This window comes from Heptranchias perlo, chromosome X (assembly GCF_035084215.1).
Source record: "Heptranchias perlo isolate sHepPer1 chromosome X, sHepPer1.hap1, whole genome shotgun sequence".
NCBI lineage: Eukaryota > Metazoa > Chordata > Chondrichthyes > Hexanchiformes > Hexanchidae > Heptranchias > Heptranchias perlo.
Window position 1 is genome coordinate 26,120,591 of NC_090370.1, and position 25,672 is coordinate 26,146,262.

At 43.5% G+C, this 25,672-nt stretch overlaps 1 protein-coding gene across 1 annotated transcript in view; it reads right to left on the reverse strand.

The window, feature by feature from the left end:
- LOC137306868 (uncharacterized) overlaps positions 1-25,672 on the reverse strand; it is a 244,784-nt gene that overhangs the window by 50,297 nt on the left and 168,815 nt on the right. The window contains exon 2 of the mRNA XM_067976260.1: positions 22,855-22,872. Coding sequence (XP_067832361.1) covers positions 22,855-22,872 — 18 coding nt within the window. The remainder of the gene's footprint in view (positions 1-22,854; positions 22,873-25,672) is intronic.

Below are 25,672 nucleotides of genomic sequence, written 5' to 3' on the forward strand. Positions count from 1 at the left end.
CCAGGGTACGTTGTCCAATGTAATGTCAGGTTCAAATGCAAAGTCCCAGGGGATGTTTTATAAACAGAACAGAGGACACAAAGTTCCTATAACCACGGATGCAGTTTTCTCGGTGCAATATTTCGTCCCCAGCTTCTGGCAACAAATGGTTCCAAAACGATCAAAAGTGAAAGCGACTGTTAACCAGACAGAAATGTCTGAGACAGCATGATTTAGGGCAGTTTGGAAAGAGCACACATGGGTGATGAAAAGGAAGTTAGTCGGGAAATATAACTCCTTAATCCGAAACAGTATCACGTCATTAATAATGACCAGTAGATCCGCCGCTGCCATGGCCACCAGGTAGCGAGTGACACATTTAGAGAGACCGCACTTTCCTCGGGACAGGATAACAATCGTCATCACGTTAGCTCTAAAACGGAAATAAACAAAAACAGGGTATCACGCAACAAGTTACAGCAAAAAAGTCAGTTTCACAGCATTTTGTGTGAAACATGCAGCTTATGAGAGTATATAAGAGTGCTGAGTAAATAATGACAAATAAATATTCCCAGTATAGAGGAAGGAAGGAATCAAAGGCATTCTCTCTGAATTTACTCGGAACTGCTCCCGCTCTGACGCCGTAAATTCGCCAAAGGAGCAGTGTAAACCCGGCGCAGCACCAAGGAAATGTATTGCCATTAATTAAAATTAGCAAAAACAAAGCGAGATAATATGATAAATAATTACAATGAGCAGTAATTCGGAAGAGCAAATCACATAATGGAAACAAAACGTAAGAATATAGATTGCAGATAAGTAATAAATAGTCAACTATAAATTGGGAGATAATTGATTGTGCGGAGCAATGAAAATGAAGCCAGCCACAAATGCGGTCAATACAAAATGGGTATCACCAAGGGTGAGCTCCACTGGCTGGGTTTGGACCCATGAGCAGGAGAGGGGAGTGGACCAGGTGGTGGTCGGAAATGGTCGGAGTTGTCAGATTTTATTCTCAGACTGGAGCATGTGACAACAGATTGCAGCAAAACTCCACGGTCAAACACCATCAAACAAGGGGACTTGTTAGGTTTGAACTCGACCAAATTGCAGCAATATCTGTTTAAAAACCACCAGGTGAACCGTTCACATGGCCAATCGACTTTCCCTCGCTGCAAAATCCATGTCTTGTCAGAGACAACTTCAACAGTCCAACATCGTCTGGAGAAACTCCAACAATGACCACAAGGGGCAAAGGGTGAGAAACGAGCAACAACAGACAACTTTATCTTGTTCTATTTCCCCAAAAAAACAAATGTACCTTTCAAAGTACAAGATGCAACAAGGGGAAAAATCCCCACCTGAGAGAGAGGTGATGGCAGCGATCCCGAGATCGCAGAATAGACCAGTGCAAATGATAATCGAGTCTGTCGTTCAACCCGTCCCCGGATCGCAGCGCAGGCCAGTGCAAGTGACAAGAGAGCCCGCAAGGGAAATAAAGAATATAAAAATTAGGGGTAGGAGTAGGCCATATGGCCCCTCGAATCTGCTCCACCATTCAATAAGATTATGGCTGATCTTCCAAATCAACTCCACTTTCCTGCCCAATCCCTTGATTCCTCGCGATTCCAAAAATCTATCTATCTCAGCCTTTCATGTATTCAACAACTCAGCATCCGCAACCGTGTGGGATAGTGAATTCCACACATTCACAGCCCTCTGAGTGAAGACATTCCTCCTCATCTGAGGCCTAAATGGCCGACCCCTTATCCTGAGTCTGTGACCCCTATTTCTAGACTCTCGAATGCAGCCAAGGGAAACAACCTCTCAGCATTTACCTTGTCAAGCGCCCTCAGAATCTTATATGTTTCAATTAGACCACCTCTTATTCTTCTTCGCTCCAGATAGAATCGGACCATTCAATTCAATTTCTCCTCAGAGGATAGCCCTCTCATCCTTGGAATCAATATGGTGAACCTTCGTTGCACCAACATCAAGAATATGCTCCCTTCAATAAAGAGACCTAAACTGTACACATTGCTCCATTTGAGGTCTTACTAAAGCCCTGTACTATGACTTCCTTACTATTGCGCTCTAACCCCCTTGCAATAAAGGCCAACATGCCATTTTCCTTCCTAATTGCTTGCTGTACCAATATGCGAACTTTTTATGTTTCTTGTACGAGGTCATCCAAATCTCTTGGAACACCAACATTGAATAAATTCTCATCATTTAAAAATAAGATGTTTTTCTATTCTCCCAACTAAAATGAATAACTTCACATTTCCCACATTATATTCCTTCTGCCATCTTCTTGCCCACTCAATTAACCTGTGTTTATTACCCTTTGCAGACTCTTTGTGTCAGGACAAAGCTTACTTTCCCACGTAGCTTTGCGTCATCAGTAAACATGGATACATTACACTCGGTCCCTTCATCTGAGTCATTAATATAGATTGTAAATAGCTGAGGCCCAAGCACTGATCATTGAGGCACCCCACTAGTTAAAACCTGCCAACATTTAAATGACCCTTTTACCCCCACTCTCAGTTTTCTGCGTTAACCGATCCTCTAGCTATGTTAATATACTAACCCCAACCTATGAGCCCTTATCTTGTATAACAACCTTTGATATGGCACCTAATCCAATGCCTTTTGGAAATCCAAATACACCACATCCACTGGTTCCCCTTTATCTACCCTGCTAGTTACATCCTCAAAAACACTAATAAATTTGTCAAACACGATTTCCCTTTCATAATACCATGTTAACTCTGCTTTACCGTTTTTTTACTTCGTTCATGGGATGTGGGGTCGCTGGCGAGGCCAACATTTATTGCCCATCCCTAATTGCCCTTGCGAAGTTGGTGGTAAGCCGGCTTCTTGAACCGCTGCCGTCCGTGCGGTGAAGGTTCTCCCACAGTGCTGTTAGAAAGGGAGTTCCAGGATTTGACCCTGCGATGATTAAAGAACGGCGATATATTTCCAAGTCATGATGGTGTGTGACTTGGAGGGGAACGTGCAGGTGGTGTTCCCATGCTCCTGCTGCCCTTGTCCTTCTAGATGGTAGAGGTCGCGGGTTTGGGAGGTGCTGTCGAAGAAGCCTTGGCGAGTTGCTGCAGTGCATAATGTGGATGGCACACACTGCAGCCACAGTGCGCCGGTAGTGAAGGGAGTGAATGTTTAGGGTGGTGGATGGGGTGTCAACCAAGCGGACTGCATTGTCCTGCATTGTGTCGAGGTTCTTGAGTGTTGTTGGAGCTGCACTGATCCAGGCAAGTGGAGAGTATTCCATCACACTCCTGACTTGTGCCTTGTAGATGGTGGAAAGGCTTTAGGTAGTTAGGAGGTGATTTACTCGCTGCAGAATACCCAGCCTCTGACCTGCTCTTGTAGCCACAGTATTTATGTGGCTGGTCCAGTTCAGGTTCTGGTCAATGGTGACCCCCAGGATGTTAATGATGGGGGATTCGGCAATGGTAATGCCGTTGAATGTCAAGGGGTGGTGGTTAGACTCTCTCTTGTTGGACATGGTCATTGCCTGGTATTTGTCTGGCGCGAATGTTTCTTGACACATATCAGCCCAAGCCTGGATGTTGTCCAGGTCTTGCTGCATGCGCGCATGGACCGCTTCATTCACTGAGGGGTTGCGAATTGAACTGAACACTGTGCAATCATCAGCGAACGTCCCCATTTCTGACCTTATGATGGAGGGAAGGTCAATGATGAAGCAGCTGAAGATGGTTGGGCCTCGGACATTGCCCTGAGGAACTCCTGCAGCAATGTCATATTTTCTAAATGCCCTGTTATCACTTCCTTAATAATGCATTCCAGCATTTTCCCGACGACTGATATCAGGCTAACTGGCCTGTCGTTCCCTGTTTTCTCTATCCTTCCTTTCTTGAAAAGCCGTTTTATATTTGCTACCTTTCAATTCGCTGGGATCATTCCAGATTCTCGGGAATTTTGGAAGATCACAACCAATTCTGATTCTGCATCCACCTCTTGTAGAACACTCGGATGTAGGCCATCAGGTCCAGGGAATTTATCGGCTTTTAGTCCCATTAGTTTCTCCAGTACATACTTATAGAAGCTCTTGTAGACCGTTTTTGTATTTCTTGATATCATACTTTGATATTCAATTTTCTGCCTTTTTATCAATTTTTTGGTTATCTTAAGCTGGTTTCTAAAACTCTCCCCATCCTCAGGTTTACTACACTTCTTCGCAACACCAAAGGCCTCGCCTTTTAATCGAATACTGTCCTCAACTTCTTTAGTTCGCCACGGATGAATCTTTTTTCCCGTGGAGCTTTTATTTCTCAATGGAATCTATATTCGGTGAGAATGTTGAAATATTTCTTTAAATGTTGGCCATTATTTATCTACCACCATTCCCTTTCATCTAATTTCCCAGGCTTCCTTTGCCAACTCGCCCCCACACCGATCGAATTGGATTTATTTAAGTTTAAGACTCCAGTCTCTGACTGAAGTATCTCACTCTCAAACTCAATGTGAAATTCTTGCATATAATGTCACTAGTCCCCAAGGGATCCTTTGCTGTGAGATTACTAATTAACCCTGTCATATTACACAGTATAAGATCTAAAATAGCCTGTTCCCTGGTTGGTTCGATGACTTTGTGTTCTATTAAATTGTCTCGAATACATTCCATGAACTTGTCCTGCAGACTACCTTTGCCAATTTGATTTGTCGAGTCTATATGAAGATTAAAGTCCTCCACGATTATTGCATTGCCTTTGTTACAAGCTGGTATTATTTCTTGATGAATACTCTGTCCATCGGTACAGCTCCTAATTGGAGGCCTAAACAGTGCACCCAACAGTGTTTTCTGCTCTTTGTTATTTCTTATTTCCTCCCATACTGATTCTACTTACTGTTCTTTTGAGCCAAGGTCCTTTCTCTCCACTGTCCTTATGTCATCCTTTATTATCAGGGCTACATCCCCTCATTTACTACTCTGCCTGTCTTTTCGGAACATTAAGTTCCCTGTGATATTTAATTCCCAATCTTGATTACTTTGTAACCAGTTCTCTGTAACGGCTGTCAGCTCAATCCCATTCTTCGCTATTTGTGCGACTAAATTGTCTATCTTAATAAGAAGCTCCGTGTATTCAGATAAAGAGCCTTTAATTTTAACTTCTTACCATTTTCTCTGCTTTGACCTTACTTGCCGATTCACTATTACCGTTAAACTCTCTGTACTTTCCTTCCACACTATGCTTATCTTTACCTAAATCACTACACTACTCTCTTGCCTTGACTTTCATTAGGTTTCTAAATTTCCCCACATCTGACCCCTCCCCCCTCCTTTTAAGTTTAAAACCTTATCCACCGCCCGAGTTATTCGATTCGCCAGGACACTGGTCCCAGCCCGGTTTAAGTGGAGTCCATCTCAATGGAACAGCTCCCTTTTCCCCCAGTACTCTACCCAGTGTCCCATGAATTGAAACCCCTGTCTCCCACACCACTCTATGAGCCACGCATTGAACTCTCTGATCTGTTTGTCCCGATGTCAATTTCCATTAGGTTCAGTAGTAATACGGAGATTATTACCTTTTAGATTCTGCTTGTTAATTCAGACCCTAGCTCCTCAAACGGTCTCAGCAGAACCTTCTTCTTGGTTCTCCCGATATCGTTGGTTCCTACATGTACCACGACAACTGAATCCTCCCCCTCGGACACCAAGCTCTTCTCCAGCCGAGAGGGGATATCCATAACCCTGGCACAGCGCAGGCAACACAGCCTACGGGAATCTTTGTCGCGGCTGCAGAGAACAGCGACTATCCCCCTGAATATAATATCTCCGACCACTACCACATTCCTTTTTACTCCCCCGAATTGAATGATCTCCTTTACCACAGTGCCGTGATCAGTTTGACCATCCTCCCTGCAGTCTTTGCCCTCATCCATACAGGTAGCAAGTACCTCGTACCTTTTGGCTCCTCCATCACTACATCCTGGATCCCCATACCTGCCTGGCTCTCAGTCACTCCCTCCTGTCCCTGACCACTGGATGAATCTAAACTACCACCTAATCTAAGAGGCGTGACTGCCTCCTGGATCAAAGTGTCCAGCCAACGCACCCCCTCCCGGATGCATCGCAGTGTCTGCAGTTCGGCCACCAGCTCATCAACTCTGCGCCAAAGTTCCTTGAGCTGCAGACACTTACCACAGATGTTGTTCCGTTTGAACATGTGATTTTTTTAATCTTATTTTTTTACAACATCCATGTTTATCCCTGGAACCTCTGTCAGTGATGTGACCCATTCAGCCTTTAACAGGTTCTTTATCCATCTGGTATTTCGCCAGCCCCACAGCTGGACCGTTTAATTTGCCTTCATTCCAACCAATTGAATTGGGCTAGTTTTACTTTCAGGAGGGTCATTTCCTGTTCAGAATCGTTATCGTCAAAACTCCCTTTCTTTGCAAAGAATGATGGGATCATTGGGTATTACAGGTTACATTAACCAGCAAATCTCCGCCGGTGTTTTTCTCCCAACCTGCTATTTTTGTAGTCCTGTTCTCCCGTTCGGTCCTATTAACATTCATTCCTTTAAAGTGTCAGCCTTGGCTCAGCGGTTGAATTTTCGATTCTGAGCCTGACGGTTATTGTGTCAAAACGCAATCCAGAAATTCGAGCAGATAATTTAGGCTGACAGTTCAGTGCAGTACTGAGGGTGTGCTGCATTGTCGGAAGTGTCACACTCCAGGGTCACTGCTGTGAAAGATTTTGCTGGGAAGATTAGCCGCATTCTCAAAGTGTTATTCAACAGACTCTCTGGCAGGTTAAAGATAGGACAGCTACGAGGATTTGAAAATCTGTGAGAAGCCGTTGTTACCATCAGATGCTGTAATAAATCATGCGAACTTTCCAAAAGCCTGTTCTGCACCAGCGAGAAGGGTATAAAACCAATTTTAGTAATTTCGAAGTAATCTGTTTGGGAAAATTCAAAGAGGGAAATTCGGAATCTCCTCCATGAGATTAGTCACTTTGAAACAAAGAACTGTCCCGCTTGTCGAGACTACTTTTTTCAGTGAAAGACAAACGGAGGAGGAGGATTGTGTAGAACAGAAGTGATGTTGTCGAATGGAGCAGCGAGACAATCTCAATCAGAGCAAAAACTCAGCACAAAGTTTCTTCCAGAACAGGTCCTTCTGTTCACCGGCTCAGATCGCCTTTCAGGTTTCAGTGGTGTGGCAGTTATCACGTTCTACTTACACACGGGAGTTATCCGTTCAATCCCGAGCGGAAATAATTATTGGAACACGTTTTAGATGAAACTCCAGGAGCGAATTCCTTCCCCTGTGAAAAGGGGAGGGAATTGGTTGTTCCCTCATGCATTACAAGGTCGTCCGTTCACTTCACTAAATCGATAGGAACATAGGATCAAGAGTGGCCCATTCAACCTCCCCAGCCTGCTCCGCCATTTAATTTGATCATGGCTGATCTGTATCTTATCTCCATCTAACCGACTTGGTTCGGTAACCTTTAATACCCATGCCGAATTAAAATCTATCAATCTGAGTTTTGGCATTTTCAATTGACCGATCCTCAACAGCTTTTTGGGGGTGAGCGTTCCAGATTTGCACTACCCTTTGTGTGAAGCAGTGCTTCCTGACATCACCCCTGAATGGTCCGGCTCTATTTATCAGTTATTCCATCTTGTTCTGGACTTCCCCACCAGAGGAAATAGTTTCTCTCCATCTACCCTCTCAACTCCTTCAATCATCTTAAACGCTTCAATTAGATCAGCCCTTAATCTTCAACACTCATGGGAATACAAGCCTGGACTATGCAAACTGTACTCACAATTTAGCTCTTTTAGTCCAGCTATCATTCTGGTGATCATTCTGAGCAGCATCCCCTCCAAGGCCAATATATCCTTCCTGAGGTGCGATGCCCAGAACTGAATACAGTATTCTAAATGGGGTCCACGCAGAGCTTAAATTAACCTTAAGATGACTTCCAATCCTTTGTATTCCAGACGCCCTGAGATAAAGCCCGATTGGCCTTTTAAATTATTTTTGTACCTGTCCACTAGGTTTTCGTGAATCCTGGACTTGGGCCCTTAAATCTCTGCTGCTTCACCGTTCCAATTTGTCACCATTTAGAAAATACTCTAACCTATCTTTCTTAGGGACAAAGTGGATGGCCTCACATATTGAACTCCATCTGCCGCTTTTTTGCTCATTTAATTACTAGATCAATTTCCTTAGCTGGAAGATTTGAAATTAACATTTCTTCCCGAAGGATAAAGCCGTGTTTCTGCTCCCTCGTCTTTTACTTTCCCGCTCCTCTTTCATTCGGTGTCAGTCTCAGAGGAAGGAAAGAAAGAAGGATCGAAGGGAAGGAAAGATCTCTCTCCACATCGTGATCTCCATTCCATCTTCAGTCCAATACAATTGCGGGAACAATTCCAATTGTCCGTCTTAATTTCAATAAAATATATAAAATGCGGGATACAGGCCAGAAAGCAATTATGGCGTTGACAGGAGTAGGACTCAAGGCATAATTTATGTAAAAATAATTTCAATGCTGCATCAAACGTTTACACAATAACAACGAGGATGGGATTCGAACCCACGCATGCATAGCATGTCTCGCCTCATAATTTAACCTTTGAATCCCTGGTAATATTCTCGTCAATCTGCTCTGCACTCCTTCTAAGGCCAACATCTCCTTTCTAAGTTGCGGTGCCCAGCACTGTGCACAGTGCTCGAGATGTGGTCGAACGAGGGCTTTTTACAGATGTCGCAAAACTCCGCACCCTCCGCCTTGATGTTCTAGACCGCCAGACATAAAGGATCACATCGCATTCGCCTTTTTGATTATTTTATTGTCGCTGAGTACTACATTTTAGCGATCTGTGCACAGTCACCCCTACATCTCTTTGGACCTCCACTGATCCGAACTTTTCACCAGGAAAACAATGCTTGGATCCATTTTTTAAAATCCAAAATGGATGACCTCGCACTTAACTGTGTTGAAATACAACTGTCACAGTTTTGTCCAGTAACATAATCTATCAATGTCTCGTTGCAATGTTATGCTCCCGTACACAATACTTACTAGGCTACCCATCTTTGTTTCATCAGAAAACCTGGATATATGACTACCTTTTATGTTATTCTAAGACGTTAATTAACCCTACGTTCGGTCTTCTACCGCCTAACCAATCTTCAAACCAAGTCAATAATTAGTTTCAATTCCATGAGATTTAATTTCAGCTAACAGTCTCTCATGTGGAACCTTATTAAATGCCTTCTGGACGACCAGACAAGCTAATTCCGTACTCACTCCTCTGTCAGCTACTTCCGATTCTTCCTCAAAATATTCAGTTAGCTTTGATAGACATGACCTACCGTTTACAAATCCAGGTTGGCTCTCTCTAATCAACTTAATTGTCTCCAAGTGTTCAGCCAGCCTGTCCTTAATTATATATTCCAATACCTTCCTCGCATTAGATGTTAGACCAACAGGTCTATAATTTCCTGGTTTCTACATCAAAATCGTCTTTAAAAAATTAGTTGCATTCGCAATTTTCAAATTTAAAGAGACAATTCCTGAATGGAGGGAGCTTTGGAAGATTATGGCGACATCATCTGCAATTTCCTCACTAATTCATTTAATACCTTGGGGTGGAAACCATCAAGTCCCAGGGATTTGTCAACCTTTAGTGCCATTATTTTGTCTAATACTCTTTTCTTGCTTTTTCCTGTAGGTTCATGTTATTGCTCATCTCTTTAGTTGACCATGGGTGTTTTATTTGGTATTGCAGCGCTTGCCCCTGAGGGGTATACACTTGTCCTGTAATGAGCTAAATTCTTTTTAACACCTCCCACTGTTCATCTGTAGTTTTACACAAAAACAGTTTTGACCAGTTTGCTGTCTTCAGTCTCTGTCTCAACCAGTGAAAGTTACCTCACCATATCTTGAATCTTAGTAAATGTTATGTTTCTCCTTTTCAATCCTAATATTGAATTCGATCACATTATGAGCTGTGTTGGATAAATGTTCACTTGCTGTTAGATTATTAACTCTATCCGGCTCTTTACTCATTACTGATCTGGTATGGCCTGTCCTATTGTTGGTACTGGAACATATTGCTCTCGAAAAATACCTTGAATACACTAAGGAAATTTACTATCTTTCTGACTTGATCTACTCTGCTCACCCAACCGATATGAAAATTAAAGTCTCCCAGTATAAAGCTCTGCTTTGGTGCAAGCCTCTCTAATCGCTGAATTCCATAGGATTAGGCAGAATGTACAGCACAGAAACTGGCCATTCGTCCCAACCGGTCTATGCCGGTGTTTTTGCGCCACACGAGCCTACTCCCACTCTTCGTCATCCAACCCCATCAACATATCCTCATATGCTTTTATCCATCATGTGTTCATCTAGCTTCCCCTTAAATGCATCTATGCTAGTCGCCTCAACTACGCTTTATGGCAGCGAGTTCCACATCCTAACTACTCTCTGGGTAAATAATTTTCTATTGAATTCCAGATTGTATTTATTAGTGACTGTCTTGTATTGATGGCCAGGATTTATGTTCTCCCCCGCAAGTGGAAGCATCTTCTCTACGTCTACCTTAGCAAACGTTTTCATAATCTTACAGACCAGTGTCCGTCACCTACAGACTTCTCTTTTGAAAAGAAAAGATTCCAGCCTGTTCAATCTTTCCTGATTGGTATCAGGCCTTAGTTCTGGTATCATCCGAGTAATTATTTTTGCACCTTCTCCAGTGACTCCATGTCCTTTTTTCTAATATGGAGACTTGAACTGTTCACACTACTTCGAGTGTGATCTAACCAAGTTTTTATAAAAGATTAACACAACTTCCCTGCTTTTCAAATCTATCCTTTTGGAAATGACCGTAGGAATATAGGAAGATCGGGAGAGGATTCGGCCATTTAGCCCCTCGAGCCGGTTCCAACATTCAATCAGACCCTGGCTGATCTGTGACCTGTCAATATATACCCGCCTTAATCCATGTCTTATTACCTTTGGTTAAAAAAATCTATCAATCTCAGATCTAAAATTCACAAGTGAGCTCGCATCAACTGTTCCAAACTTGTACAACGCTTTGCGTATTGATGTGTTTCCTAACTTCACTCCTGAAAATCCTGACTGTAATTTTCAGGTTGTGTCCCCTAATCCTAGACTCCCCAATCAGCCGAAATTGTTTCTCTCTATCTACCCGATCAGTTTCCCTCATTATCCCTTTATTTCTGCGCCTTCCCCCAACCCCCCGCCAACCTAATACATCTTCGATCAATTCACTCATTAATCTTGTAAATTTTTGCGAATATAAGCCTAGTTTGTGCAATCTCTCCTCGTAATTTAACCCTTAGAGTCCAGCTATCATTCTAATAAATGTACACTGCAGTCCCTCCAAGGCCAATATATCCTTCGCAACGGGCGGTGCCCAGCACTGAAGACAGAACTCCAGGTGTGGTCGAACCAAGGCTTTGAATAGCTGTAGCATCATTTCTGCCCCCATGTATTCTAATCTTCTTGATAGAAAGGCCAGAATTCCATTAGCCTTCTTAATTATTTTCTGTATCCATCCATGACATTTTAATGATTCATGTACATGGACCCGTAAGTCTCTTTGGAGCTGCACTGTTTTGAACTTTTCACCATTTAGAAAGTGCTATGATCCATCCTTTTTGGTCCAAAGTGGATGACCTCACAATTACCGATATTGACATCCATTTGCCACAGTTTTGCCCGTTCACTTAATCTATTAATATTCTCTGTAATGTTATGCTTCAATCGACATGAATAGCCTCGAGAAGCTGTGGTCGTTCTCTTTAGAGCAGAGAAGGTTAAGAGAAGATTTGAAAGAAGTGTTCAAAATCAAGAAGAGTTTAGATAAAGTACATAAAGAGAAACTGTTCCCTTTGGTAAAAGGATCGAGAACGAGACGACACAGATTTAAGGAGATTGGAAAAAGAACCAAATGTGACATGAGGAAAAACGTTTTGATGCAGCGCGTAGTTATGATCTGGATTGCGCTGCCTGAAAGTGTCGTGGAAGAAGATTCTATTGTGGCTTTCAAAAAGGATTGGATAAACACTTGAAGGAAAAATAGTGCTGGGCTCCAGGGTAAGAGTGTGGGAATGGGTCTAACTGGATTACCCTTCCAAAGAGCCAGCAAGGGATCCAAAGGCCGAATGGCTTCATTCTATGCTGTAATCATTCAATGATTCTATCATCTACACTGTTTACAATGATGCCTATCGTTTTGTCATCGGCAAACTTGGATATGTGACTCCCTATCCCGTCATCTAAGTCGTTATAAATACATTGAATAGTTGACGCCCCAATGCAGAGCCTTGAGGGACACCACTAGTCATATCCTGCCAATTTGAGTAACTGCACGTTATCCTTACTCTCTGTCTCCTGCTGCTCAGCCAAGCATCGCTACTTTCAGTGATCTGTTTGTCTGTACCTCCAGATCCCTCTGCCATTTCACTGCTGCTGTCTGCATGCCTCTGGACAACTTCAATTACAGTCTTTGCCTCTCTTATTCCTCAGCCCTAATAAAAGGGTTCCCACTGATTGCTTTCTCTTAGCAATACCCCCTCTTATTAATGTTGTAATAGTGTCATTAATCAATGAGACTGCCCCTCCTCCTATTCCAATTTCCCTATCCTTTCTAAAGAATTTATAACCTGGAATATATAACTCCTAATCATGATCATCTTGTACCCATGTCTCGGTAATGGGCACCTTGTCATACCATCGAAGCAGTATTTGAGCCCATAATTCACTCAATTTATTTCTGATACTCCGTATGCAAGTTTATAAAACTCTTGTTTGGGCAAGAGACCCTCGCCTGTCCTTCTGCCCTGACGCTCTCTTTCTCACACCGTTCAACTTAAGACGTTTCTTATTGTCACTCCCACTGTAACTACTTTAGTTATTTTAGTATTCCCTTCACCTGGAGTATCAATATCACCAGGATATGGAACACCTCTATCATCCCCAGTGCCCCTTTCCCCCTGTACTCTACGTCATTACACCCTCCATCTGTCCAATAGAGAAGAAGGAAAGAAATTGTGCAGGAGGATAACGAGTTAATACGAGCCCTTTCATTGCAGTCAAAGGGGTTACTTAAAATCCATTGGTTAGACACGCCAAGAATATTGAAAGAGTTGGGAAAAAGAGAGAGAAATTAACAGTCCAGAAAGTTATTTTCGGGACCTTCGCTCCAACGGGCTTGGATGAGGACACAGACAGTGAGCTTGAGACTTTGAATCAGTACAGAATTGTGTTAAGCATCATGTATCATCCTATCAAACAGGCACAGCAGAAGAGGAGGTCATTTGGCCCATCGTGCCGTTGCTGTCTCTTTGAAAGAGTGATCCAATTAGTCCCATTCCTCTGCTCTTTTCCCACAGGCCTGGAAATGTTTTTCTTCAATTATTTGGTAATAATAGTGGGGGATTTCAACTTCCCCAATATTAACTGGGATACTCAGAGTGTAAAATGCTAAGAGGGTACAAAATTCTTAACGTGCATCCAGGAGAGCTTTTTGAGCCAGCATGTAGAAAGTACCACAAGAGGGGGGGGGGGGCGGGGGCTGTACTGGACCTAATTCGAGGGAATGTGGCCGGCCAAGTGGAAGAAGTGCTAGTAGGTGAGCACTTTGGTGACAGTGACCATAATTCAGTGAGATTTAAGGTGGTCATGGAAAAGGATAGGGAGGGGCCGGAAATAAAGGTTCCAAATTGGGGGAAGGCCGATTTTAATAGGATAAGGCAGGATCTGGCCAAAATGGACTGGGATCAGCTGCTTGTAGGAAAATCCGCATCGGAGCAATGGGAGTCTTTCAGAAGGGAGATTGAGACCATACAATGGCAACATGTTCCCGTAAAGGTCAAGGGTGGTTCCAAGAACTCCAGGGAACCTTGGATGTCAGGGGATATACGAGAATGGATTAGGAAAAAAAGGAGGGCTTTTGGCAGATACAAAAGGCTAAGGACGGAGGAAGCCCTAGAGGAGTACAAAAAGTGCAGGGGGATACTTAAAAAGGAAATTAGGATATCAAGGAGGGGCCATGAAAAAACACTGGCGAGCAAAATAAAGGAAAATCCTAAGATGTTTTATAAGTATATTAAGGGTAAGAGGATAACTAGGGAAAAAATAGGGCCCATTTGGGACAAAAGTGGCAATCTGTGTGTGGAGCCGGAAGATGTAGGAGGGGTTCTAAATGAATTTTTGCATCTGTTTTCACTATGGAGAAGGACGATGCAGACATAGTAATACGACAGGGGGACTGTGATATACTCGAACATATTAACATCGAGCGGGAGGAGGGATTGGCGGTTTTAGCAGGCCTAAAAATGGATAAATCCCCAGGCCCGGACGAAATGTATCCCAGGCTACTGTGTGAGGCAAAGGAGGAGATTGCGGGGGCTCTAACACATATATTCAGAACCTCTCTGGCCACAGGGGATGTGCCAGAGGACTGGAGAACCGCTAATGTAGTACCATTATTCAAGAAGGGGAGTAGGGAAAAACCGGGGAACTACAGGCCAGTGAGCCTAACATCAGTGGTAGGAAAATTATTGGAAAAAATTCTGAAGGACAAAATTAGTCTCCACTTGGAGAAGCAAGGATTAATCAGGGATAGTCAACATGGCTTTGTCAAGGGAAGATCATGTCTGACTAATTTGATTGAATTTTTTGAGGGGGTGACTAGGTGTGTGGATGAGGGTAACGCAGTGGATGTGGTACACATGGATTTCAGTAAGGCCTTCGATAAAGTCCCGCACAGGAGACTAGTCAAGAAGGTACGAGCCCATGGAGTCCAGGGTGCCTTGGCACTTTGGATACAAAACTGGCTTAGTGGCAGAAGGCAGAGGGTGATGGTCGAAGGTTGTTTTTGTGACTGGAAGACTGTGGCCGGGGTACCACAGGGATCTGTGCTGGGGCCCTTGCTGTTTGTGGTCTACATTAACGACTTGGATATGAATGTAAAAGGTATGATCAGTAAGTTCGCTGATGATACAAAAATTGGTAGGGTGGTAAATAGCGAGGAGGATAGCCTCAGTCTGCAGGACGATATAGATGGGTTGGTCAGATGGCGGAACAGTGGCAAATGGAATTTAACCCGGAAAAGTGCGAGGTGATGCACTTTGGAGGGACTAACAAGGCAAGGGAATACACAATGAATGGGAAGACTCTAGGCAAGATAGAGGGTCAGAGGGATCTTGGTGTGCAAGTTCACAGATCCCTGAAGGCGGCGGAACAGGTAGATAAGGTGGTAAAAGGCGGGAGGTTTAGAGGGGATTTGAGAAAGAACTTTTTCACCCAGAGGGTGGTTGGAGTCTGGAACTCACTGCCTGAGAGGGTTGTGGAGGCAGGAACCCTCACAACATTCAAGAAGCATTTGGATGAGCACTTGAAATGCCATTGCATACAAGGCTACGGACCAAATGCTGGAATATGGGATTAGATTAGACAGGGCTTGATGGCCGGCGCGGACACGATGGGCCGAAGGGCCTCTATCCGTGCTGTATAACTCTATGACTCTATGACTCTATTTATCCAGTTCACTTTTGAAAGTTACTGCCGAATCTGCTCCCACCACCCTTTCAGGCAATGCATTCCAAACAATTACAAAGCACTGCGTTAAAAAATCTTGATACCGTCTCCGATTCTTTTGCAGATCATGTTAAATCTGCGTCCTTCTGCCACTGGAAATAGTGTCTCTTTATTTACTGTATCTAAACCCTTCATGGTTTTGAACACGTCGATCAAATCTCCCTTGAACTTCGCTGTTGTAAGGAGAACAAACCCAGCTTTACCAGTCACTCCGCACAACTGAAGACGCTCATCCCTGGTACCATTCTGGTAAATTTCTTCTGCACCCTCTCGAAGGCATCGCATCCTTCCTGAAGTGAGGAGCCCAGAAATTAACACAATTATCCGGCTTCGGCCTCACAAGTCTTTTAGCCTAAAATCCATGTTTTTTCTCTATGCCTCCAGTAATAAAGACCAGGACACCATTTGCTTTATTAACAGCCTTCTCAACTTGTTCTGCCACCCACCTTCAAAGATCTGTGTACACTCGGGTCTCTCTCTTCCAGCAGTTTCTTTAAAATTGTACCATTTAATTTATATTGCTTCTCCTCATTCTTCCTACCAAAATGTCTCACTTCACACAATGTGTTAAATTTCATCTGCCATGTGTTTGCCCTTTTCATTAGCCTGTCTATGCACCGCTGAATTCTGACACAATCCTCGACGACCTTTACTACATTTCCGAACTTCGTGACGTAGCATCATCGTAGGTACAGCACAGGAGGAGGCCATTCGCCCCATCGTTCCTCTGCCAGCTCTTCTAAAGAGCTTTCCATTTAGTCCCATTCCGAATTCTCTTTCGCCTTCGTCCTGTCAATGTTGTCCCTTCAAGTATTTATTTAATTCCTTTTTGAAAGTTTCCGATTAAATCAACGTACACCATCATCTCAGGCAGTGCATTCTAGATTATTACAACTCGCTGGGTTAAAAATTGTTTCCTCATGGAGGCTCTTTTGCAAATCACTTTAAATCTGTGTCGTTTGGCTACCGATCCTTCTGCCACTGGGAACAGTTTCTCCTTATTTAATCTGTCAAAACCGTTCATGATTCCGAATACTTCCATCAATTCCGTGTAGAGAGGGGTACGTGTGGGTCATTGGGAGATCAGCCGCTGGCCATTGATATTTCGTTGGAGACAGGGGTCAGTGTTGGTCATTGGGGATCAGCCGCTGACCACTGATATTGAGTGTAGAGAGGGGTCAGTGTTGGTCATTGGGAGATCAGCCGCTGACCACTGATATTGAGTGTAGAGAGGGGTCAGTGTTGGTCATTGGGGATCAGCCGCTGACCACTGATATTGAGTGTAGAGAGGGGTCAGTGTTGGTCATTGGGAGATCAGCCGCTGACCACTGATATTGAGTGCAGAGAGGGGTCAGTGTTGGTCATTGGGGGATCAGCCGCTGACCACTGATATTGAGTGTAGACAGCTGTCAGTGTTGGTCATTGGGGGATCAGCCGCTGACCACTGATATTCAGTGAATAGAGGTGTCTCTATTGGTCAATGGGGGATCAGCCGCTGACCAATGATATTCAGTGTAGAGAGGGGTCAGTGTTGGTCATGATGGGATCAGCCACTGACCACTGATATTCAGTGTAGAGAGGGGTCAGTGTTGGTCATTGGTAGATCAGACGCTGACCACTGATATTCAGTGTAGAGAGGGGTCAGTGTTGGTCATTGGTAGATCAGCCGCTGACCACTGATAATCAGTGTAGAGGGATCAGTGTTGATCATTGGGAGCTCAGCCATTGACTTCTTCAACGGCCACGCCAGACCCTCGTGATTAATGTCGGACAAACACGAAACTTCAAATCACAAATATTATTCCATTTTCACGGAAACAACTTAATGGAAAGTCACTCAACGAAACACAGAGTAAAAGAAATGCCAGTTAATTTTGGTATTTTCAAATAAGATGTTGAATCATTGCAGACCGCTCTTTATTCGGTCGCTGCATTTTCTCGGTCAATTCATGGTTTAGTGACCAATGTTTTTAACCGTCTATGTGGCGCAATCGGTCAGCGTGTTCGGCTGTTAACTGAACAATTAGTGGTTTCAGCACACCCACAAACGGGAAATTTGAATTCAGTTATTTGTCTGTAACATTTACTGTCTGAGACTTTCACCGTTTCAAATGTTCTGTCGCTGCAGCATTGTCATGAGCACAGGGTGTACAATTGAAGCCGTCTTTTCAATTTGATGACTGTTTCTGTACCAGATTATACAGCTCGTGTGATAAGATTCTAAATACTGATTCGAGTAAACAAAAATCGGAATAGACGGATAAAGATTTCGGTATGAAGCCAATTCAAAAAAATAAAAAAAGTAAAAACATTTTAAATGAAAACTGTGCATCAATCGTGAGGTCTGCCCTCAGTAACATCGGATTATGGGAAATCACACGCTGCACAGGCTTTAATAATTGTTTTTAGATTTTGATCAGTTCTCTTTCACATGATTAGCTTCTCATGTGTTTTTTAAAAAGTAATTTCTTAACTGGGAATCGAACCCAGCGCACAGAACTGAAAACACCCAATCATAACTGGACCACCTGCTCAAATTATCGCACAACGTTTCCTCCGTGCGTCAGTTAGCAGGATTCTGATCAGGGACCTGGCTCTTGGGACCAACGAAAATAAGATTGCACATTGACAGCGCCCTTCACCACCGCAGGGCGTCTCAAAGCGCTTTACAGACAATGTGGCACTTTTTGAAGTGCAGTCACTGCTGACATGTCGGAAACGAGGCAGCCAATTTGCGCACAAAAAGGTTCCAAACACAGCGATGTGACATTGACCAGATAATGTATTGTAATGATCTTACTGGAGGGATGAATATTTAACAGAGCACCAGGGAGAACTAATTACTCTTTAAAGGTGTGGACAAGGTGATTGTATCAGTTCGAGTTTTGACCTTTGCAATGTTTTTCTTTCCTTATTTTTATCTTCTTCAGATTCCAACTGTTCAGAAAACTGACAACTGAACTCTCAATGAATTTTGGATAAATCTGTCACGCAAAATAAACAAAGTTAGAAATAAAAAAATAAACCGGATTGAGACGGTTCACTTTACTGAAACATCAAATTCCGGTTAAACCGGCGCGGCGGAGTCACAGCAGCTCATCGCTGATCTGCACCTCAACTCCATTTAGCGAAATAGAAACTGGAAAACTCATGTTTCGAGACGAGTTTACTAATTTCCGAGAAAATGAATATCACGAAACCAGCAAAACATTCCCTGCCCTGATTAAACACACAGCAAGGGAATGTGTCGAATATAAAGCAAGAAACCCGCGATTGTATTTTTACACGGATAGAATACCGTGCTCAATATTAACACTAAAACTGAGCGCCAGGTCTGGATCTGACCCGTTTACCCCGTGGTGCGGGACCCCGTCCGCGTTTATATTTACCAAAATAGAAAATCAGAAAATAATGATCACACCCAGCAGAATTGGGGATTGTTCGTATTTTGCAGGACAGACTGAGGCCACTCGGCCCGTCGGGCTTGGATATTAAATTCTGTTCACATTCTCCGCTCGGTGTTGTTTTCCGTGTACATTTTTAGTTCACCGATTTGTCTTTATTTTATTTTCCGTCTCTCTATTTTGCAGACTGAGTGTGAAAGAGATTCGCTTTGGAGGCTGAACTTTTTGATCAAAGATTTGAACATTGTTTATTCTGATTGTCGGTTTCTCGGAGACCCAGCGGGAGTTCAGTTGTCAGTTTCCGGATCAGTCAGAAAGAATAGAGCCAACTTGCTGCAAGAGAGAAAACAATAAATGAACAACATCAACAAAGTGAAAGGAAGAGAAAGATTCGAGCGGAGTCTTGACCACCACTGCCCCGGGTTTAAGATGTTTTGCTGAAACTTTGCCGTAGCGGCCGCGTGGCCTAATGGAGAAGGCGTCTAAATTCAACGTTAATCTCGATTTTTTTTTTAAAGATTGCAGGTTCGAGGCCTTTCGCGGTCGTTTTGACATGTTTTTTAAACGTGCACCGGAACTGTTTAACACCCGACCTTTTCTCACAGTAAATGACCTGATGGATCGGAAATCCGTGAATTCCTTTGCTTACGGAAGTTGACTCTACACTTTCAACATTGTCGATCTGGATTCACGGGCAGGGCATAGTGTAAAAGTGACTTTATTTCCACTCTTTGAATTCAGAAATGGTCGGCTGATCCACTGTGCTCTGCACGTATGAGTCCAAATCCCATCCGGTTCGTCATTGTGTTGAACTTTTGATGCGACCCGACGTATGTTTTGTACAATTAAAATGGCTTGAATGCTATTATTATCAATCCGACACCTGTGTTTTAAGTCTGTGTCTCTGGACTGTTTATATTTTTTTAAATGGAGAGGGATGATTGGAATTTTTCACCTGCTGTAATGGGATAAAGGTCGAGTCGAGAGGACGGATCGGAGATCGATCTTTCTGTCCTTCCTTGCTGCCTCTGGGGTTTACAGCGAATGAAAGATTAACGGGAACAGCAAATGATAAGGGAGGTGGAACATAAAGGGTTAACATTATCCATCAGGAAGAAATCTAATTTCAAAACGTTTGAACAATCTTGAACCTGTCCAGTTATTAGATTTACACCAAGTCTGTGCATTTTTTCTGTTAAATTTAATTCCTCCACGCGCTCTTCATCAAGAAAAATTAAATCTGGAGCGAGCTCCCGTCCAGATTTGAGCCCAGGATCTGTCTCATTGTTAACAGTCTCCCGTTTTGAACTAGAATCCCACCCATGGCTCGGTTCCCAGTAACTGCTGCCGAGATTGAAGGACTTCGGTCCCTCATGCATCAACCTAGTGAAACTTCTCCGAACTGCCTCCAATATAAGTATGTCCTTCCCTAATTAAGGGCACCAGAACTGTACGCAGTACTCCAGATGTGGTCTCACCAGCACCCTGTACAGTTGCAGCACAACTTCCCTGCTTTTATACTCCATCCCCCGAGAAATAAAGGCCAATATTCAGTTTGCCTTCCGGATTGCCTGCTGCAACTGTATGTTGACTTTTTGTGTTTCATGTACGAGGACACCCAAATCCCTCCGCACCGCAGCATTTTGTAATATTTCTCCATTCAAATAATATTTTGTTTTAAAAATTATATTTCCTCCCAAAGTGGATGACTTCACATTTCCCCACATTATATTACATCTGCCAAATTTTTGCCCATTCGCTGAACCTGTCAATATCCCTTTGCAGACACTTTGTGTCCTCATCGCAACTTGCTTTTCCACCTATCTGTGTATCATCAACAAATTTGGCCACAAGACACCCTGTTCCTTCATCCAAGTCATTCATATATATTGTAAATAGTTGAGGCCCCAGCACTGATCCCTGCGGCACCCGACAAGTTACAGATTGCCATTTTGAAAATGACCCTTTTATCCCGACTCTTTGTTTTCTGTTAGTTAGCCAATCCTCTATCAGTGCCAGTATATTACCCCCAACAGCACGAGCTCTTATCTTGTGCAGTAATTTTTTATGTGGCACCTTATCAAATGCCTTTTGGAAATCCAAATATACTGCACCGATTGATTCCCCTTTACCCTGCCCGTTACTTCCTCAAATAACTCTAATACATTTGTCAGAAACGATTTCCCCTTCATAAAACCATGTTGACGCTCCTTGATTGCATTATAAGTCTCCAAATGTCCTGCTACTACTTCCTTCATAATGGATTATAGCATTTTCCCAATGACCGATGTTAGACAAACTGGTCTATAGTTACCTGCTTTCTGTCTCACTCCCTTCTTGAATAGGGCTGTTACATTTGCGGTTTTAAAATCCGCTGGGACCTTTCGAGAATCTCGTGAATTCTGGAAGATTACAACCAATGCATCCTCTATCTCTGTAGCCAATTCTTTTAAGGCCCTTGGATGCAAGCCATCAGGTCCAGGGGACTTGTCAGCCTTTAGACCCATTCGTTTACCTAATACTTGTTCTCTAAAGATAGTGATTGTTTTAGTTCCTCCTTCCCCTTTGCCCCTTGATTTTCTACTATTATTGGTATATTATTAGTATCTTCTACTGTGAAGACAGATACAAAATATCTGTTCAATTCCTCAGCAATTTTCTTGTTTTCCATTATTATTTCCCCAGTCTCATCCTCGAAGGGACCTATGTTTACTTTAGCTACCCTCTTCCTTTTTATATACTTGTAGAAGCATTTACTGGCAATATAATATTTCTTGCTAGTTTACTCTCATAATTTATTTTCTCCCTCTTCATTATTCTTTTAGTCATCCTTTGCGGGATTTTAAAGTTTTCCCAATCTTCGGGCTTACCAGTAATCTTTGCCATGTTGTATGTTTTCTTCTTTTAACCTGATACCATCCTTGACTTCCTTCGTTAGCTATGGTTGGTTCAGACCGAGAGACAAAAGAGACATAGCGAGTGGCAGATTGAGAGAGACAGAAATAGAGAGAGGCACTGTGAGAAAGAGAGAGAGAGAGTCTGTTGTGAGTCATAAAATATATTTTTAAATGTTTTCCACTGCTTATCCACCATCATACCATCTAATCAGTTTACCCAGTCCACTTTAGCCAATTCCGCCCTCATTCCATTATAATTGCCCTTATTTAAGTCTAATATAGTAGTTTCAGACCCAAGATCCTCGCTCTCAAACTGGATCTGAAATTCTATCATGTTATGATCACTGCTTCCCAAGGGATCCTTTACTTTGAGATCATTAATTATTCCTGTTTCGTTACGGATTACCAGATCCAAAATGGCCTGATCCATGGTTGGTTCCCCAACGTTTTGTTTCAAGAAAAGGTCCCTAATACACTCTATGAACTCCTCCTCAGGGCTATTTTTGCCAATTTGATTTGTCCAATCGATGCGAAAGTTAAAATCGCACATAATTATTGCATTACCTTTTTTACAAGTCCCCCTTATTTGCTGATTAATATTTTGCCCTACAGTGCAGCTACTGTTAGGGGGCCGATGCATTACTCCCACAAGTGATTTCTTTCCCTTGATATTTCTTACCTCCACCCAAATTGATTCGACATCTTGATCTGCTGAGCCAAGATCATTTCTCACTATTATACCAATTTCATCCTTTATTAAAAGAGTTACCCCACCACCTCTCTCTCCCCTCTCTCTGTCTCTCTCTCCCTGTACCTCTCACTCCACCAACCTCTCTCTTTGCCCCCTCCACCTGTCTCTCTCTCTCTGTCTCACTCTTCTCTCCTCCCTCTCTGTAACTCTTTGCGTCCTTTTTGTATTTTTCTCTCTCACTGTCTTCCCCTTTGCCCCCTCCCTGCTCCGTCTCTCTCTATCTTTCTCTCACGCTGTCTCTTCTTTTTCTGTTGATCATTACAGATTTGTTTCTTCAACCTTCACGGTGTCTCTCTGTCAATCTCTCTGTGTCTCTTTCCCCTTCCCTCTCCAGACTCTCTCTGTCTCTTTCTCACTGTGCCTCTGTCCCTTTCTGTCCCTCTCAATCTGCCGCTCGCAATATCTCTTTTTGTCTCTTTGTATGGCTCTCTGTCTGTCTTTCTCTCGCTGTCTCTGTCTCTATATGTGACTCTCTCTCCGTCTCCCTTCCTCTCTGTCTCTCTCTGCCCCTCTGTCGCTCTCTCTGTCGTTTTATCTCTCTCCGTCTCTCTATCTATCTATCTATCTCTCTCCATCTCTCAATCTCTCTCCGCCTCCATCCCTCTGCTGCTCTCTGTCTCCCCCTCCCCCTCTCTCTCACTCTCCCTTTATTTCTCACTCTCTCTCTGTCTCTCTCTCTCTCTCTCTCTGTCACTCTGTGTTTGTGTGTTCTTCACTCTCTCGGTCTCTCTCCCTCTCCCTGCCTCTTGCTGTACCTCTCCCTTCCCCTTCCCCGGCTGGAGCATCGAGAAACTAGACAGGGTAGATGCTGAGAGGATGTTTCCATTGGCTGGAGAGTCTAGAACTAGGGGGCATAGTCGCAGGATAAGGGTAAGAACATAAGAACATAAGAAATAGGAGCAGGAGTAGACCAATCGGCCCCTCGAGCCTGCTCTGCCATTCAATAAGATCATGGCTGATCTGATCCTAACCTCAAATCTAAATTCATGTCCAATTTCCTGCCCGCTCCCCCAAACCCCTAATTCCCTTTACTTCCAGGAAACTGTCCATTTCTGTTTTAAATTTATTTAATGATGTAGCTTCCACAGCTTCCTGGGGCAGCAAATTCCACAGACCTACTACCCTCTGAGTGAAGAAGTTTCTCCTCATCTCAGTTTTTGAAAGAGCAGCCCCTTATTCTAAGATTATGCCCCCTAGTTCTAGTTTCACCCATCTTTGGGAACATCCTTACCGCATCCACCCGATCAAGACCCTTCAAAATCTTAAATGTTTCAATAAGATCGCCTCTCATTCTTCTGAACTCCAATGAGTAGAGTCCCAATCTACTCAACCTCTCCCCATATGTCTGCCCCCTCATCCCCGGGATTAACCGAGTGAACCTTCTTTGTACTGCTCGAGAGCAAGTATGTCTTTTCTTAAGTCTGGACACCAAAACTGCATGGCAATTTAAGGCTTAGATGAGGAGGAATTTCGTCACTCAGAGGGTTGTGAATGCTCAGTCGTTGAATACATTCAAGGCTGAGATGGATATATTTTTGAACTCTCGGAGAATCAATGGATATGGGAATCGGGCGGTAATGTGGAGTTCAGGTAGAAGATCAGCCATGTTCCGATTGAATGGCGGAGCAGGCTCGAGGGACCGAATGGGCGATTCCTGCTCCAATTTCTTGTGTTCTTACGATCTTATATTCTCTCCCTCTCCCTCTGTCTCCAACTCTCTCTCTGTACCCTCTCCTGTCTGTCGATCTCTCTCTCCACCACTCCTGGTCAGCAGTGACCAATGCTGGAAAGTGCAGACGTTGCTGACAACGAGTGTCCCTCGTGACATCGGAGATAAGGCCCTTGGTGTGAAGTGTCAGTAAGGCAGCCTGGGTCTGTGAAGCCCGTCCCACAGCGACAGTCGGTACCTGTATGGGGTGGGAGGAGGGAGGAAGGAAAGATCAATGTCAAGTGAATCACTAATGTTACCAGAGTTACTGTGAAATGTAAATGGTCTAACTTAGTTGCATTTCACCAACAGTCCACTGGGGGAGCGGGAATATTTTAGACAAAGGTGCCATCTTCTGGTAGCACGCAGTATTACACCTCAGCGTTTCATGAGTCCGACAGCAGAGGAAGAGGCCATTCAGCCCATCGTGCCCGTTTCAGCTCTTTAAAAGAGTTATCCAATTAGTCCCACTCCCCTGCTCATTCCCCATAGCCCTGCAATTTTTGTCCTTCAAGTATTTATCCAATTCCCTTTTAATAGTCACCAATGAATCTGCTTCCTCCGCCCTTTCGTGCAGCGCATTCCAGAACATAACAACTCGCTGCACAAACGAAATTCCTCATCATCTCCCCTCTCTGGTTCTTTGGCCAATTACCTTAAATCTGTTTCGTCTGGTTAGCGGCCTTCCTCCCAGTCGAAACAATTTCTCCTTCTGAACTATATGAAAAGGCTTTGTAAATCTGAAGACCTCCAATAAATCTCGCCTTAACCTTTTCTGCTCCAAGGAGAACAATTCCAATTTCTCTCGTCTCTCTACGTAGCTGAGCTGCCTCATTCCTGGAACTATACAAGTCAATCTCATCTGCACCCTCTCCAAGGCCTTGACATTCTTCCTAAAGTGTGGTGCCCAAGAATTGGACAGAGTACTCCAGCCGAGACCTAACACAGTGATTTGTGAAGGTGTTGCATAGGGACAGGAGGAGGCCATTTAACCCTTCGAATCTGTTCCGTCATTCAATAAGATCATGGCTGATCTGTGACCTAACTCCATCTGCCCTGCTTAGCCCCATATACCTTAATACCCAAGGTTAACAACTATCTATCAATCTCAGGTTTGAAATGAACAATTGAGCTCGCATCAACTGCTGTCCGTGGAAGAGGATTCCAAACTTCTACCAGCCTTTGCGTGTAGAAATGTTTCCTAACTTCACTCCTGAAAATCATGGCTCTAATTTTTAGGCTATGTCCCCCAGTTCCAGACTCGCCAACCAGTGAAAATAGTTTCTCTCT